At 46.0% G+C, this 17160-nt stretch overlaps 3 protein-coding genes across 4 annotated transcripts; all 3 read left to right on the top strand.

The window, feature by feature from the left end:
* Positions 1 to 4429: 4429 nt before the first annotated feature.
* LOC117195239 (inner centromere protein-like) lies at positions 4430 to 5880 on the top strand. 2 transcript variants are annotated; one of them, XM_033399867.1, is made up of 2 exons: positions 4430 to 4546; positions 5632 to 5880. In XM_033399867.1, exons 1-2 carry the CDS (start codon positions 4468 to 4470, stop codon positions 5823 to 5825), a joined length of 273 nt encoding a protein of 90 aa, XP_033255758.1. In that variant the 5' UTR covers positions 4430 to 4467; the 3' UTR covers positions 5826 to 5880. The 2 variants fall into 2 exon arrangements, with proteins under 2 accessions (XP_033255758.1, XP_033255757.1); XM_033399866.1 differs by lacking the exon at positions 4430 to 4546 and adding an exon at positions 5419 to 5568 and having other exon boundaries at positions 5632 to 5875.
* A 1035-nt stretch (positions 5881 to 6915) lies between these two features.
* Positions 6916 to 7370, top strand: LOC117195237 (inner centromere protein-like). The gene is made up of 2 exons (XM_033399863.1): positions 6916 to 7064; positions 7128 to 7370. Exons 1-2 carry the CDS (start codon positions 6986 to 6988, stop codon positions 7319 to 7321), a joined length of 273 nt encoding a protein of 90 aa, XP_033255754.1. The 5' UTR covers positions 6916 to 6985; the 3' UTR covers positions 7322 to 7370.
* A 9143-nt stretch (positions 7371 to 16513) lies between these two features.
* Positions 16514 to 16953, top strand: LOC117195242 (inner centromere protein-like). Its single transcript, XM_033399870.1, has 2 exons — positions 16514 to 16647; positions 16711 to 16953. Exons 1-2 carry the CDS (start codon positions 16569 to 16571, stop codon positions 16902 to 16904), a joined length of 273 nt encoding a protein of 90 aa, XP_033255761.1. The 5' UTR covers positions 16514 to 16568; the 3' UTR covers positions 16905 to 16953.
* The last annotated feature ends 207 nt before the right edge of the window (positions 16954 to 17160 follow it).

Below are 17160 nucleotides of genomic sequence, written 5' to 3'. Positions count from 1 at the left end.
GATAATGGTATAGCAAACCTTTTTATACCCGATACTCAAAATGAGTATTGGGGTATATAAGATTTGTGGTAAAAGTGGATGTGTGTAACGTCCAGAAGGAATCGTTTCCGACCCCATAAAGTATATATACTCTTGATCAGCATCAATAGCCGAGTCGATTGAGCCCTGTCTGTCTGTCCGTCTGTCCGTCCGTCCGTCCGTCCGTCCCCTTCAGCGCCTAGTGCTCAAAGACTATAAGAGCTAGAGCAACGATGTTTTGGATCCAGACTTCTGTGATATGTCACTGCTACAAAAATATTTCAAAACTTCGCCCCGCCCACTTCCGCCCCCACAAAGGACGAAAATCTGTGGCATCCACATTTTTAAAGATACTATAAAGCAAAAACGCAGAATCGTAGAAGACGACGATATGTTCTAGAGTGTAAAATCTCAACCAGATCGTACAATTATTATAGCCAGAATCAAGAAAACAATTTCATTCTTTCTCGCTCTGTCTCTTTCTAACACACAGGTTTCATGGTCGGTTTTGTCAATTGCAAAATATGAGTTCAAGGATCTCAGAACCTATAAGAGCCAGAGCAACCAAATTTGTTATCCACACTCCTGTGATATCGGACCTTGACCGTTTCGTGTCCAAATTTCGCCACACCCCCTTCCGCCCCCGCAAAGGACGAAAATCTGGGGCATCCACAAATCTCAGAGACTATTAAGGCTAGAGTAACCAAATTTGGTATCCGCACTTCTGTTTGATCTCACTATAAAACGTATATCTCAGAAATTCGCCCTACCCCCTTCCGCCCCCACAAAGGACGAAAATCTGTTGCATCCACAATATTGCAGATTCGAGAAAACTAAAAACGCAGAATCATAGATAATGACCATATCTATCAGACTGCTGAATCTGGATCAGATCGGATCATTTTTATAGCCAATAGGAACAAATCAATTTGCAGTGGCTACGCAGCGCCCGACGTCACGCTCAGACTGATTTTCTGTCTATCTCGCACGCACTCTTTGTCGTGTCGTTTAATATTAGCGGCGTCTGCCGGAGGAGAGCCATACTGACTAAGTATCGGGTATAACTGTAGAGTTGCGGTGTCCGCAGCAACTCACAACGTTCCCCCTCGTCTTTTTTAAAATCGTTTCAAATCTGCTTGGATAACAGAATTTGAATAGTAATTCAATTAAATTAAATTAAATATAAATATTTTCACACGTATTCTGCGAGCAGTGGCTCTGGCATGTGGCCTTTGTAGCTCCTGCTGTTGCTGCAGTGGAAACTGCGGGCAGTGCGTGGGCCACGGCTGGTATGTTCACCGTGTTGTGCGATACTTTGGTATAGCAATTCGATTCCTACTATAGTTTAATTTTTTCTTATCCCGCGCCGCAGGACGGCCACTCGTGGGCCACCTCTCCTTGGGCTCTCCAGGAAAGAGATCAAGTACCTCCCTCATGCCTCCTGCAATCTGTGAACGGGAGATCGAATTCCAATGTGTTGTAATAAGTTCGTACTCCGTCGCAGATCAGCCTTTTGTGTGGCTCTCTCACCGGCATTCGAGTCTTGCTAAATTGTCTGCACACACGTTTGGTCCGGGGGAAGACAGCAAAATTTTCAGCAGGGGGGAAGCCCTGCCGTGTGCCGTTCCGAGTCGTGCCCCAGTTTTTGGAGAGGCGACGTCGGTGCTACCGTGAGTGCCTGCTGGTCTTGCAGTTGCAATTGCTGGGGCGTCTGCTGTTGGTTCCTGCTTCTGCTTCCTCCAGAGCGTCCTCCCAGGATATCGTTGATGGAATGCTTTGTGTTCATCTGCTGCTGCTGGTGGTGGCTCCCACATGGGATGTGTGGTGGCAGACCAGGCCACCAGGGCACTCCATCGACGGGATAGAGGGGATGCTGGCCAGGGACCTGCGGCCAGGTAAGGGCTGTCCAGGAGTGAAGGGGCGGCGGCGTCCAGGTGTTGGAGCTGCTGCGGCAGACCGGAAGTCAACAAGTTCAACACAGACTAAAGAAGATTCTCGAACAAAAGGTTCGTTTCTTTTATTAACTTCAACTTTATGCGAATGAGCCGTTCGTTTTAATCCTCGACGAGCTGCATGTTTGTTAGGAAAGGGAATGCTGCCAATGCCCTGTGCTGTGGGACAGCATTGACCCGCGCAAAAATTTGGCGAAGGAGTACACTGAAACTTAGGATGGATTTGGGGCCACTGCTGATCTATGGCAACAACAGATATTTAAACATAAGCTTGATTCATATTTATTTCGAAGGATGATATGATGCGATGCGAGTGCAGAAAGTCCACGCCGGTTAGGAGCTCACGCGAGAGACGCTACCATGATCGGGATCCCACACAATAGCTAGATTCGTAGATCTGGTAGATACGGTTATTCTCAATAATTCTGCGCTTTTAGTTTTCTCGTATCATTTAACTAGATACTGGATACAAAATTAAGTTTCTCTAGCCTTTAAAGTCTCTGGGATCTAGGCGCTCATCGGTTCGCACAGACGGACATACATACATGGCTAAATCCATTCGGCTATTGATGCTGATCAAGAATATAAATACTTTATGAGGTCGGAAAAAATTAAAATTATCTAGCCTTGAAGGAAAGTGATTCATCAATCGGATAAAATTATGAGTTCGGAACTGAGGGTTATTCTTCATCGGCTTAACTCAGGCTGTTGAGCTGTTTCAATTGAGGGTTTTATTGGTAGATTAAGTGGGTTCAGGTGAAGAGGCGACTCTGAGTAAATGCTTAAAGTACGCTTGTAAACATCAAATAAAACTTCCCATTACATTTTTATACCCGATACACAAAATGAGTATTGGGGTATATTAGATTTGTGGTAAAAGTGGATGTGTGTAACGTCCAAAAGGAATCGTTTCCGACCCCATAAAGTATATATATTCTTGATCAGCATCAATAGCCGAGTCGATTGAGCCATGTCTGTCTGTCCGTCTGTCCGTCCGTCCGTCTGTCCGTCCCCTTCAGCGCCTAGTGCTCAAAGACTATAAGAGCGAGAGCAACGATGTTTTGGATCCAGACTTCTGTGATATGTCACTGCTACAAGAATATTTAAAAACTTTGCCCCGCCCACTTCCGCCCCCACAAAGGGCGAAAATCTGTGGCATCCACAATATTGCAGATTCGAGAAAACTAAAAACGCAGAATCATAGATAATCATAGATCATAGATCTATCAGATTGCTGAATCTGGATCAGATCAGATGATTATTATAGCCAAAAGGAACAAATCAATTTGCACTGGCTACGCAGCACCCGACGTCACGCTCAGACTGATTTTCTGTCTCTCTCGCACGCACTCCTTGTCGTGTCGTTTAATATTAGCGGCGTCTGCCGGAGGAGAGCCATACTGACTAAGAAGCTGGTACAGTTGACCGGGGCCAAGAAGAAGATTCTGCATCCGCCGCCGAAGACAAAATACACATGGGACATGCTGCACGAGCCACCGATGACGAGGGCAAGGTCACCCACAAGCGTCCGCCAGCACCCACCTGGAGTCGCAGTAAGTTAGCGTTTTCCTTAGCCAGTGTCTGATCTAATCTAAAATTTTGTGACCCATTTTCAGGCCATGAACGCGGCGAAGCGATTGCCATGCAGAGCCACTGTCCCACCGATGTCATCGACAGCTTCTTCTCGGTGGCCCCCACCACTCCGGACCTGAAACTGATTTTCCCCAACATCGATCCCAGCCAGCTGAAGCGCAACTCCAGCGTGCTCTGGTCCACGCCCCCACGCTACTCGGAGCTCCCAAAATACTAGTTATACACAAACACGTATGTATATAAAATAATCCCCTGTTTTTATACCCGATACTCAAAATGAGTATTGGGGTATATTAGATTTGTGGTAAAAGTGGATGTGTGTAACGTCCAAAAGGAATCGTTTCCGACCCCATAAAGTATATATATTCTTGATCAGCATCAATAGCCGAGTCGATTGAGCCATGTCTGTCTGTCCGTCTGTCCGTCCGTCCGTCTGTCCGTCCCCTTCAGCGCCTAGTGCTCAAAGACTATAAGAGCGAGAGCAACGATGTTTTGGATCCAGACTTCTGTGATATGTCACTGCTACAAGAATATTTAAAAACTTTGCCCCGCCCACTTCCGCCCCCACAAAGGGCGAAAATCTGTGGCATCCACAATATTGCAGATTCGAGAAAACTAAAAACGCAGAATCATAGATAATCATAGATCATAGATCTATCAGATTGCTGAATCTGGATCAGATCAGATCATTATTATAGCCAAAAGGAACAAATCAATTTGCAGTGGCTAAGCAGCGCCCGACGTCACGCTAAGACTGATTTTCTGTGTTTCTCGCACGCACTCTTTGTCGTGTCGTTCAATATTAGCGGCGTCTGCCAGAGGAGAGCCATACTGACTAAGAAGCTGGTACAGTTGACCAGGGCCAAGAAGAAGATTCTGCCACCGCCGCCGAAGAAAAATACACATGGGACATGCTGCACGAGCCACCGATGACGAGGGCAAGGTCACCCACAAGCGTCCGCCAGCACCCACCTGGAGTCGCAGTAAGTTAGCGTTTTCCTTAGCCAGTGTCTGATCTAATCTAAAATTTTGTGACCCATTTTCAGGCCATGAACGCGGCGAAGCGATTGCCATGCAGAGCGACTGTCCCACCGATGTCATCGACAGCTTCTTCTCGGTGGCCCCCACCACTCCGGACCTGAAACTGATTTTCCCCAACATCGATCCCAGCCAGCTGAAGCGCAACTCCAGCGTGCTCTGGTCCACGCCCCCACGCTACTCGGAGCTCCCAAAATACTAGTTATACACAAACACGTATGTATATAAAATAATCCCCTGTTTTTATACCCGATACTCAAAATGAGTATTGGGGTATATTAGATTTGTGGTAAAAGTGGATGTGTGTAACGTCCAAAAGGAATCGTTTCCGACCCCATAAAGTATATATATTCTTGATCAGCATCAATAGCCGAGTCGATTGAGCCATGTCTGTCTGTCCGTCTGTCCGTCTGTCCGTCCGTCCGTCTGTCCGTCCCCTTCAGCGCCTAGTGCTCAAAGACTATAAGAGCGAGAGCAACGATGTTTTGGATCCAGACTTCTGTGATATGTCACTGCTACAAGAATATTTCAAAACTTTGCCCCGCCCACTTCCGCCCCCACAAAGGGCGAAAATCTGTGGCATCCACAATATTGCAGATTCGATAAAACTAAAAACGCAGAATCATAGATCATAGATCTATCAGATTGCTGAATCTGGATCAGATCAGATCATTATTATAGCCAAAAGGAACAAATCAATTTGCAGTGGCTAAGCAGCGCCCGACGTCACGCTAAGACTGATTTTCTGTGTTTCTCGCACGCACTCTTTGTCGTGTCGTTCAATATTAGCGGCGTCTGCCAGAGGAGAGCCATACTGACTAAGAAGCTGGTACAGTTGACCGGGGCCAAGAAGAAGATTCTGCCACCGCCGCCGAAGACAAAATACACATGGGACATGCTGCACGAGCCACCGATGACGAGGGCAAGGTCACCCACAAGCGTCCGCCAGCACCCACCTGGAGTCGCAGTAAGTTAGCGTTTTCTTTACCCAGTGTCTGATCTAATCTAAAATTTTGTGACCCATTTTCAGGCCATGTACGCGGCGAAGCGATTGCCATGCAGAGCCACTGTCCCACCGATGTCATCGACAGCTTCTTCTCGGTGGCCCCCACCACTCCGGACCTGAAACTGATTTTCCCCAACATCGATCCCAGCCAGCTGAAGCGCAACTCCAGCGTGCTCTGGTCCACGCCCCCACGCTACTCGGAGCTCCCAAAATACTAGTTATACACAAACACGTATGTATATAAAATAATCCCCTGTTTTTATACCCGATACTCAAAATGAGTATTGGGGTATATTAGATTTGTGGTAAAAGTGGATGTGTGTAACGTCCAAAAGGAATCGTTTCCGACCCCATAAAGTATATATATTCTTGATCAGCATCAATAGCCGAGTCGATTGAGCCATGTCTGTCTGTCCGTCTGTCCGTCCGTCTGTCCGTCTGTCCGTGCCCTTCAGCGCCTAGTGCTCAAAGACTATAAGAGCGAGAGCAACGATGTTTTGGATCCAGACTTCTGTGATATGTCACTGCTACAAGAATATTTCAAAACTTTGCCCCGCCCACTTCCGCCCCCACAAAGAGCGAAAATCTGTGGCATCCACAATTTCGACGATACGAGAAAACTAAAAACGCAGAATCGTAGAAGATGACTATATCTTCTAGAGTGCAAGATCTGAACCAGATCGTATAATTATTATAGCCAGAATCAAGAAAACAATTTCATTTTTTCTCGCCCTGTCTCTCTCTAACACACACGTAGCATAGGCGGCTTTGCTTAGAGTAAAACATTAGCGCCTAGATCTCAGAGACTATAAAAGCTAGAGCAACCAAATTTGGTATCCACACTCCTAATAATTCGGACCGAGACGAGTTTGTTTCAAAATTTCGCCACACCCCCTTCCGCCCCCGCAAAGGATGAAAATCTGGGGATATTCACAAATCTAAGAGACTATTAAGGCTAGAGTAACCAAATTTGGTATCCGCACTCCTGTTAGATTTCACTATCAAACGTATATCTCAAAATTTCGCCCCACCCCTTTCCGCCCACACAAAGGACGAAAATCTGTTGCATCCACAATATTGCACATTCGAGAAAACTAAAAACGCAGAATCATAGATAATGACCATATCTATCAGATTGCTGAATCTGGATCAGATCAAATCATTTTTATAGCCAATAGGAACAAATCAATTTGCAGTGGCTACGCAGCGCCCGACGTCACGCTCAGACTGATTTTCTGTCTCTCTCGCACGCACTCTTTTTCGTGTCGTTTAATATTAGCGGCGTCTGCCGGAGGAGAGCCATACTGACTAAGAAGCTGGTACAGTTGACCGGGGCCAAGAAGAAGATTCTGCCACCGCCGCCGAAGACAAAATACACATGGGACATGCTGCACGAGCCACCGATGACGAGGGCAAGGTCACCCACAAGCGTCCGCCAGCACCCACCTGGAGTCGCAGTAAGTTAGCGTTTTCTTTACCCAGTGTCTGATCTAATCTAAAATTTTGTGACCCATTTTCAGGCCATGTACGCGGCGAAGCGATTGCCATGCAGAGCCACTGTCCCACCGATGTCATCGACAGCTTCTTCTCGGTGGCCCCCACCACTCCGGACCTGAAACTGATTTTCCCCAACATCGATCCCAGCCAGCTGAAGCGCAACTCCAGCGTGCTCTGGTCCACGCCCCCACGCTACTCGGAGCTCCCAAAATACTAGTTATACACAAACACGTATGTATATAAAATAATCCCCTGTTTTTATACCCGATACTCAAAATGAGTATTGGGGTATATTAGATTTGTGGTAAAAGTGGATGTGTGTAACGTCCAAAAGGAATCGTTTCCGACCCCATAAAGTATATATATTCTTGATCAGCATCAATAGCCGAGTCGATTGAGCCATGTCTGTCTGTCCGTCTGTCCGTCCGTCTGTCCGTCTGTCCGTCCCCTTCAGCGCCTAGTGCTCAAAGACTATAAGAGCGAGAGCAACGATGTTTTGGATCCAGACTTCTGTGATATGTCACTGCTACAAGAATATTTCAAAACTTTGCCCCGCCCACTTCCGCCCCCACAAAGAGCGAAAATCTGTGGCATCCACAATTTCGACGATACGAGAAAACTAAAAACGCAGAATCGTAGAAGATGACTATATCTTCTAGAGTGCAAAATCTGAACCAGATCGCATAATTATTATAGCCAGAATCAAGAAAACAATTTTATTTTTCTCGCCCTGTCTCTCTCTAACACACACGTAGCATAGGCGGCTTTGCTTAGAGTAAAACATTAGCGCCTAGATCTCAGAGACTATAAAAGCTAGAGCAACCAAATTTGGTATCCACACTCCTAATAATTCGGACCGAGACGAGTTTGTTTCAAAATTTCGCCAAACCCCCTTCCGCCCCCGCAAAGGATGAAAATCTGGGGATATTCACAAATCTAAGAGACTATTAAGGCTAGAGTAACCAAATTTGGTATCCGCACTCCTGTTAAATTGCACTATAAAACGTATATCTAAAAATTTCGCCCCACCCCTTTCCGCCCACACAAAGGACGAAAATCTGTTGCATCCACAATATTGCACATTCGAGAAAACTAAAAACGCAGAATCATAGATAATGACCATATCTATCAGATTGCTGAATCTGGATCAGATCAAATCATTTTTATAGCCAATAGGAACAAATCAATTTGCAGTGGCTACGCAGCGCCCGACGTCACGCTCAGACTGATTTTCTGTCTCTCTCGCACGCACTCTTTGTCGTGTCGTTTAATATTAGCGGCGTCTGCCGGAGGAGAGCCATACTGACTTAGTATCGGGTATAACCGTAGAGTTGCGGTGTCCGCAGCAACTCACAACGTTCCCCCTCGTTTCTTCTTTCTTTAGCTCAAATTTTGAGCCATACGCAGCTTGGCACAGTTTCGATGTCTTAAACTCTATACCGTCGGTGGTCAATATTGGTACACTCGATGTATCGGAAGAGGACATTTTGGTGGCAATTGATGAATTCGATAATTCTAATAAACCCGACTGTGATGGCATTTCTGCCTTCCTGCTTCGCAACTGTGTTGTAGCGTTCTGTGAACCTCTCAAAATTCTATTCACAAATTCGCTGTTAACGGGTCAGTTTATTGGTAAGTGGAAAGCTGCCACGATTACGCCAATTTTTAAGAGAGGTACCAAAAATCTCATTTCCAATTATAGACCAATTGCCAAACTCAGCAATGTTTCAAAACTTCTAGAGCGAATCATTGCCAGAAAAATCACCTTCCTCATGAAATCCTACATTAGCCCAAATCAGCATGGTTTTATGCCGGGTAGATCAACAACCACTAATCTCATTGCTTTCAGTAATTTCTGCACTCGTGTCTTTGAAATGCACTCTCAAGTCGACGTTGTGTATACTGACTTTGCTAAAGCCTTTGACAAAGTCTCCCACTGGGCTTTAATAGCCAAGCTGCATCGGTTGGGGATTCATTCCTGCCTGCTCAGTTGGTTTAGGTCGTATCTTGAGCGGCGAGAGTATGTCGTATTGATAAATGGAAAGCCTTCGGCCCCTTAGGGCCAGTCGGTGAGTGAGAGGGAGAAGTGCCCACTCGAATTGGTTTCGTAACATTACGGAGTCAGCAAGCAAGTTAGTTTGTCCATTTCGGACTTATTTTGTATATCGTTTGTATGACACATAGCCAAGTATTTGTAGGAATTTTATACATATATTTCATTTAGCTACTCTTTTAATGTGGGTGATTATATTATGGTATTTGCGGGTAATGATAGTGTTTTAGCCAGTAAGTGAATAAACTTTATAATGTATTAATCTACCGCTTTGCTTTCGCTGGCAAATTCCCCATGTAGGACACCCCGGACAAAGGGGCCATTCCGTCATTAAATCGAACGGTTTGGAATGGCCATGGTAGGGTGGGCGACACGACCTCGACAACACCAGAGGCGGAGTTGAGATTCCAGCACACATCCACAATTCTATTCAGGGATAAACAGTGTCTCCCGGTTAAGCATTTTCGTCGTGACACGCTACTTCATTCGCGGTATAATAGGTATAATAGGTAATATAGGCCACCAGCAGGAGGGGGGCAAGAACATCACTCCAATAGCCGACGAGCAGAGGCCGGAAACCCAAAGCGTGTGCTTCCCTTCGCTGAATGACAGCTAGCCTGGCAGGATTTATATACACAGACGTGCGTAGATGACACGTTACATTTAGGAATCATAGATATATTTCATTTAGCTACTCTTTTAATGTGGGTGATTATATTATGGTATTTGCGGGTAATGATAGTGTTTTAGCCAGTAAGTGAATAAACTTTATAATGTATTAATCTACCGCTTTGCTTTCGCTGGCAAATTCCCCATGTAGGACACCCCGGACAAAGGGGCCATTCCGTCATTAAATCGAACGGTTTGGAATGGCCATGGTAGGGTGGGCGACACGACCTCGACAACACCAGAGGCGGAGTTGAGATACCTTTCCAGCACACATCCACAATTCTATTCAGGGATAAACAGTGTCTCCCGGTTAAGCATTTTCGTCGTGACACGCTACTTCATTCGCGGTATAATAGGTATAATAGGTAATATAGGCCACCAGCAGGAGGGGGGCAAGAACATCACTCCAATATAACTAAAAATTGGCGCCCAACGTTGGGCCACACCTATTCAGGTGCGACACCATCAACACTGTGACATCCTTTTTTTTTGTCTTTAAAACTTCCCGATTCAGCATAGACGGCATTGACCAAAATTGTTTCTCTGGAAGTGGTCATTGCTCAAGAATATCTTCTTTTCTCAACACCAAGTAGAGGGCTTGTCAGACGATTCGGAAAACGGAAGCAGAAGTTTTGACTTTTCATCCGGCCACGTCTGAGGAGCGTTTCGAAAAGTGCATCGATCTTAATAATACCCTACTTTTTCTGAGGCAGGAGTCTTAAACATGGTCTTTCGGGCGCATAGGACTGCAGAGGGAATCTCGTTTACTTACGGAACACTGCCCACGGCTGAAGGACTGTGCGGAAGGCTTAGCCATTGCTGCTGATGAGCTTTAGCGCGTTGGACATACTCGGATTAATCTTGATTATAGAATTCCGTTGGCCACGAGTGAAATCAGAAGCAGCATGCTCATTTCAAGTGTAGAGTGCCGAGCCGAGATGTTTGGACGACAGCGGCGCGAATCAAAGCAGCAGCTGGCCACGGCTCGCGCATGCAGTTGTTGTTGGTTTTGATTAGACAGCGACAAGTGCAAGGCGTCTGCGCGCCTACACATTCTTTTCATTTTCTTTTGTGCTTAGGAATTGGGGTCTCAATTAGCATAGGGTCCGTTTCGCATGGGGATTAGCTATGCGTAAGGCAACAATTTTTATGACTTTATTTTATCGTATCATATTCTTTGCGTTCTATTCTTGAGGTTTACATTCCATGTGTGTTATTTGGTAGGGCTGTTGATTTGCTAGCTCTCTCGCTGTACAAGGGAAGCGAGACTTGAGAACAGCTGTGCCGTTTGCTGGGCCATTGACCCTAAGTTGGCAACGTAGGAAGCTATGAATTATAACACGAGGAATCAGTTCTCTTTGCAATTTGAGTTCACGTACAATTACTTATTATTTTTGAATTTTTAGGTCATCTTAGGTTTGCTAGCATAAGTTATCTGACTTTTAACTAGAATACTTAATTTAGTTTTACTATTAACACATTTTTAACTTTGGTTTTGTCTGCGTTTGATAAGTAAGTGTTTAGGTTTTGTCGTGTAGTTTTTGTGGGACATATTTTTGTCAGGACAGTTAGCAATTAAGTTTGATTTATTTTTTTTACAATGGAGAACCCCGATAACGAGCCTGAACCGGCTCCGGCGCCAAAACGCCAGTTGTGTGGGAAAACTTTGGCTTCGGCTCCTACATTGAAAGAAAAGTGCAGCCACGAGTTTCACAAAACTTGTATTGAGTCACATGTCAAGACCCATACTACCTGTCCCACATGCAAGACGCTATGCGTCGAAAGAAGTACTCCTCATAATACCAGGTCCCAGGCCAGGCAAAACGATGCAGCAGCCATAACCGCTGAAAGAGTTAGTAGCATGGTTACACAGGCCATCAGCACGATGCAAAACGAGGTGGTAGCCCAGCTCACGGACAAAATGGCTCAAATCATTCAGTCCAGCATAGCAGCACATTTCCAAGAGACTGGCAATAGCATTCCTCAAGGGAATAGACGTGGGGAAGCGGATAATCCGGTCCAACAAAATAGGGACAGAGAAGGGGAGGAAACATTCCGACAGGGACTGAATAGTCAGTATTCAGCACAGTTTACGAGCTACGACCGTCCAAGCAGTGCAGTCTCAGATCTGAGTCAGCGACCGGACAAAGTCGCCCATATCTTCAATAGTTGGAAATTACGTTTTAATGGGACCCAAGAAGGATTGAGAATTGATAATTATACCCGATACTCAAAATGAGTATTGGGGTATATTAGATTTGTGGTAAAAGTGGATGTGTGTAACGTCCAGAAGGAATCGTTTCCGACCCCATAAAGTATATATATTCTTGATCAGCATCAATAGCCGAGTCGATTGAGCCCTGTCTGTCTGTCCGTCTGTCCATCCGTCCGTCCGTCCGTCCGTCCGTCCGTCCGTCCGTCCGTCCGTCCGTCCGTCCCCTTCAGCGCCTAGTGCTCAAAGACTATAAGAGCTAGAGCAACGATGTTTTGGATCCAGACTTCTGCGATATGTCACTGCTACAAAAATATTTCAAAACTTTGCCCCGCCCACTTCCGCCCCCACGAAGGGCGAAAATCTGTGGCATCCACAAATTCAAAGATACGAGAAAACTAAAAACGCAGAATCGTAGAAGATGACTATATCTTCTAGAGTGCAAAATCTGAACCAGATCGTATAATTGTTATAGCCAGAATCAAGAAAACAATTTCATTTTTTCTCGCCCTGTCTCTCTCTAACACACACGTAGAATAGGCGGCTTTGCTTAGAGTAAAACATTAGCGCCTAGATCTCAGAGACTATAAAAGCTAGAGCAACCAAATTTGGTATCCACACTCCTAATAATTCGGACCGAGACGAGTTTGTTTCAAAATTTCGCCACACCCCCTTCCGCCCCCGCAAAGGATGAAAATCTGGGGATATTCACAAATCTTAGAGACTATTAAGGCTAGAGTAACCAAATTTGGTACACACACTCCTTTAAGATGACACTATAAAACGTATATCTCAAAATTTCGCCCCACCCCCTTCCGCCCACACAAAGGACGAAAATCTGTTGCATCCACAATATTGCAGATTCGAGAAAACTAAAAACGCAGAATCATAGATAATCATAGATCATAGATCTATCAGATTGCTGAATCTGGATCAGATCAGATCATTATTATAGCCAAAAGGAACAAAACAATTTGCAGTGGCTAAGCAGCGCCCGACGTCACGCTAAGACTGATTTTCTGTCTCTCTCGCACGCACTCTTTGTCGTGTCGTTTAATATTAGCGGCGTCTGCCGGAGGAGAGCCGTACTGACTTAGTATCGGGTATAAATTTAGAGTTGCGGTCTCCGCAGCAACTCACAACGTTCCCCCTCGTTTTCTCTATAGGGTAGAGGCTTTGACGCATCAGACTCTCGACGGAAATTTTCCAGTTCTGTGCAGTAACGCCAGTCTGCTTTTTGACGGAAAGGCCAGAGATTTTTATTGGCGTTACCACAAGACTTCCGGATCGATGAGATGGGACCGGTTATGCCAAGCCCTAAGAAAGCAGTTTAGGGATTCTCGAACCGATGTGGATATCAGAGAAGCGATAAGGGACAGGAAGCAAAAAGAAAAAGAAAATTTCGATTCCTTCCACGACGCCCTGATACAGCTGATGGATGATTTGGAAACTCCCATGTCAGAGAAAGCGATTGTGGAAACTTTACGGCGCAATTTGCGACCTGAAATTAGACATGAGCTCCTGAATGTCCAAATCGACTCCGTAGAACGTTTGAGAGAAGTCTGTCGTAGAAGGGAGGGTTTTCTCGACGACGTTAGGCGGAGTCATGGGTACCAGAAATTGATTCCTTTCCGGAAACAGGTTGCGGAATTGGTAGAGGAAGCCCAATTAGAGGAGGCCTCCAAATTCTCGGATGTAGAAGAAGAGGACGAGGTGGCAGCCATGGCACTGATTTGCTGGAACTGCCGAAAGGAGGGCATCGCTACCACGATTGCGATAGCAAAAGGAAAATTTTTTGCTTTGGGTGCGGAGCACCTAATAAATATAAGCCGTCGTGTAGCAAATGCCAAAAAAACGGCAAAGTGAACACCCAGCCTCGCCAGCCGGTCAGTGTTCAGCGCAAGCAGTCGAGTGCAGAGGCGAAATCCCAGTAGGGATACTTAAAACTACCGCCCAGCTTCCGTCTGAGAAATCAGAATCCGACATACACCAAGCTTTAGTCTGGCCACAACTAGTCCATGCCAGATCCCATTCGCTTTTCACCAACGACCAACCCAGTAATAAGTCCCTCACAAGGAGTGCAAGAAGGATGAGAGCGTTCCGGCAGGCGGCGAAAGCGATAAATTGCATTCGTTACAAGCAGAAGGACAAGCGTCCATATGCGGAAGTTCGCCTGTTGGATCAAACGGTCCTTGGTCTATTGGACACCGGAGCAGCTATGAGTGTTATAGGCGGAAAGTTAGCAGAACGCGTAATCGAAAGCCGAATTCCTTTTAAGAGAGGAGTTGTTAATGCTTCCACTGCGGATGGACGGAGGCAAGAGGTAGTGGGACGACTGCGGACACCGGTGCAGTATAAGGGTGCAGTGAAGGACCTTGAGCTGCACATTATTCCATCGCTCAGCCAGGACTTGTATTTAGGGATCGACTTTTGGTCAAGTTTCGATTTATTACCACCCAGCATGTCGCTGGCAGAGATAGTTCATGAACCGCAGAACCTCAGCCGAGGGGAAATGGACCAGTTGCAAGCGACCATCAATTTATTTCCTTCGTTTTCCGTTTCCGGTCTAGGAAAGACGGCTCTGCTTTCGCATTCAATTGATGTAGGTGATGCAAAAGCCGTGAAGCAGAGACACTTCCCTGTATCTCCTGCGGTAGAGAAATTGTTATATGCGGAGATAGATCGGATGCTCAGCTTAGGGGTGATAGAGGAATCCGATAGTGCGTGGTCATCATCGGTAGTATTGGTGCAGAAGCCAGGAAAGGTGAGGCTATGTTTAGATAGTAGGAAAGTTAACGCGGTGACCAAAAAAGACGCGTATCCGTTACCACAAATTGATGGGATTCTAGGACGTCTTCCTAAGGCGTTGTTTATTTCGAGCCTGGATCTTAAGGATGCCTATTGGCAAGTTCCCTTAGAGCCGAGCTCACGCGATAAAACAGCGTTCACGGTTCCGGGGAAACCTCTCTACCAGTATAAGGTAATGCCTTTTGGTCTCACTAATGCTTCGCAGACCATGACAAGGTTGATGGACAAGGTAATTCCGGCCAGTTTAAGAAATGAAGTTTTTGTGTACCTGGACGACCTTTTGATTGTGTCGGACAGTTTTGAGTCACATCGGAGGGTGTTGAGTGAAGTGGCAAGTTACATAAAAGCGGCAGGGTTAACGCTGAATGTGGAGAAAAGCAAGTTTTGCATGAAGTCAGTGCGGTATTTGAGGCATATAGTAGGCGAAGGGGTGATTCGTACAGATCCGGATAAGATTTCGGCCATGTCCGATTTTCCTTTGCCAAAATCCCTAAAGTCTCTGCGTCGCTTCCTAGGTATGGTAGGCTGGTACAGGAAGTTTATAAGCAACTTCGCATCGGTAGCCGCGCCTCTCACGGACTTGCTCAAGCCCAGACAGAAATTTTCAATGACTCAAGAGGGTCAGGAGGCTTTTGAAAAGTTGAAGGAGATGCTTTGCTCAGCGACAGTTTTGCGTAGTCCTGATTTTAGCAAACCATTCTATGTTCACTGCGACGCTAGCAAGACAGGCGTTGGGGGAGTGCTGGTGCAGAAGACGCCGGAGGGGGACGAATATCCGATTGCGTTTGTATCGAAAAAACTCAACAAAGCCCAAAAGAATTATTCGGTCACCGAACAAGAATGTCTGGCCGCAATAGTTTGCATAAATAGGTTCAGAGCTTATATCGAGGGGCATGAATTTACTGTAATCACTGATCACGCCTCTTTAAAGTGGCTCATGTCACAAACTGACTTACACTAACGTCTAGCCCGATGGGCATTAAAGCTGCAGAGTTTCTCGTTTAAAATCGAGCATCGTAGCGGCAGGCTTAATGTGGATCCGGATGCTCTTTCTCGCGTAAATGAGGAGGAAGTGGCGACTCTAGACGCGAGCAATGTGTTGTTGGTGGATTTGGAATCGCCAGAATTCAAGGCAGAAGATTACGTGGAGATCGTAGAAAGGGTTAGGGCCAATATTGATAAGTTGCCAGATCTCAAAATTGTAGATAACTTGTTGTATCGTAGGTCAGATCACGCAACAGGAGAGGTGCTACATGATGAACACATGTTCATTTGGAAACTCTGGATTCCTCAAGGGTTCGTGGTTGACGTTTTGCGTAACGCGGACGACAATCCACTGGCTTCCCATGGAGGCATTCACAAAACCCTAGAAAGGATACGGCGGTATTATTACTGGCCTGGTTTGGTTGCCGATGTGAAGAAGTATATCCAGGCTTGTGATGTCTGCAAGACTACCAAGGCCCCCAAAACAATCCAGAGACCGAAGATTGGAATTGCGCCCGAGTCACAACGTTTCTTCCAGAAATTATATGTAGATTTCCTGGGGCCATATCCCCGTTCAAGAAGTGGACATATAGGCATCTTTATCGTCCTCGATCACTATTCTAAATATGTGTTTAAATAGCGGCGTCTGCCAGAGGAGAGCCATACTGACTAAGAAGCTGGTACAGTTGACCGGGCCAAGAAGAAGATTCTGCCACCGCCGCCGAAGACAAAATACACATGGGACATGCTGCACGAGCCACCGATGACGAGGGCAAGGTCACCCACAAGCGTCCGCCAGCACCCACCTGGAGTCGCAGTAAGTTAGCGTTTTCTTTAGCCAGTGTCTGATCTAATCTAAAATTTTGTGACCCATTTTCAGGCCATGTACGCGGCGAAGCGATTGCCATGCAGAGCCACTGTCCCACCGATGTCATCGACAGCTTCTTCTCGGTGGCCCCCACCACTCCGGACCTGAAACTGATTTTCCCCAACATCGATCCCAGCCAGCTGAAGCGCAACTCCAGCGTGCTCTGGTCCACGCCCCCACGCTACTCGGAGCTCCCAAAATACTAGTTATACACAAACACGTATGTATATAAAATAATCCCCTGTTTTTATACCCGATACTCAAAATGAGTATTGGGGTATATTAGATTTGTGGTAAAAGTGGATGTGTGTAACGTCCAAAAGGAATCGTTTCCGACCCCATAAAGTATATATATTCTTGATCAGCATCAATAGCCGAGTCGATTGAGCCATGTCTGTCTGTCCGTCTGTCCGTCTGTCCGTCCGTCCGTCTGTCCGTCCCCTTCAGCGCCTAGTGCTCAAA

This window comes from Drosophila miranda, unplaced genomic scaffold, assembly GCF_003369915.1.
Source record: "Drosophila miranda strain MSH22 unplaced genomic scaffold, D.miranda_PacBio2.1 Contig_AX12_pilon, whole genome shotgun sequence".
Classification (NCBI taxonomy): domain Eukaryota; kingdom Metazoa; phylum Arthropoda; class Insecta; order Diptera; family Drosophilidae; genus Drosophila; species Drosophila miranda.
The sequence above is the reverse complement of the archived record's forward strand: the minus strand, read 5'-3'. Positions and strand labels throughout refer to the sequence as shown.

Coding starts and splice junctions, on each gene's coding strand:
- LOC117195237 (XM_033399863.1), top strand. CDS start 6,986: ATGGGACATGCTGCACGAGCCACCGATGACGAGGGCAAGGTCACCCAC. Junction 7,065..7,127: donor AGCACCCACCTGGAGTCGCA/GTAAGTTAGCGT, acceptor ACCCATTTTCAG/GCCATGTACGCGGCGAAGCG.
- LOC117195242 (XM_033399870.1), top strand. CDS start 16,569: ATGGGACATGCTGCACGAGCCACCGATGACGAGGGCAAGGTCACCCAC. Junction 16,648..16,710: donor AGCACCCACCTGGAGTCGCA/GTAAGTTAGCGT, acceptor ACCCATTTTCAG/GCCATGTACGCGGCGAAGCG.
- LOC117195239 (XM_033399867.1), top strand. CDS start 4,468: ATGGGACATGCTGCACGAGCCACCGATGACGAGGGCAAGGTCACCCAC. Junction 4,547..5,631: donor AGCACCCACCTGGAGTCGCA/GTAAGTTAGCGT, acceptor ACCCATTTTCAG/GCCATGTACGCGGCGAAGCG.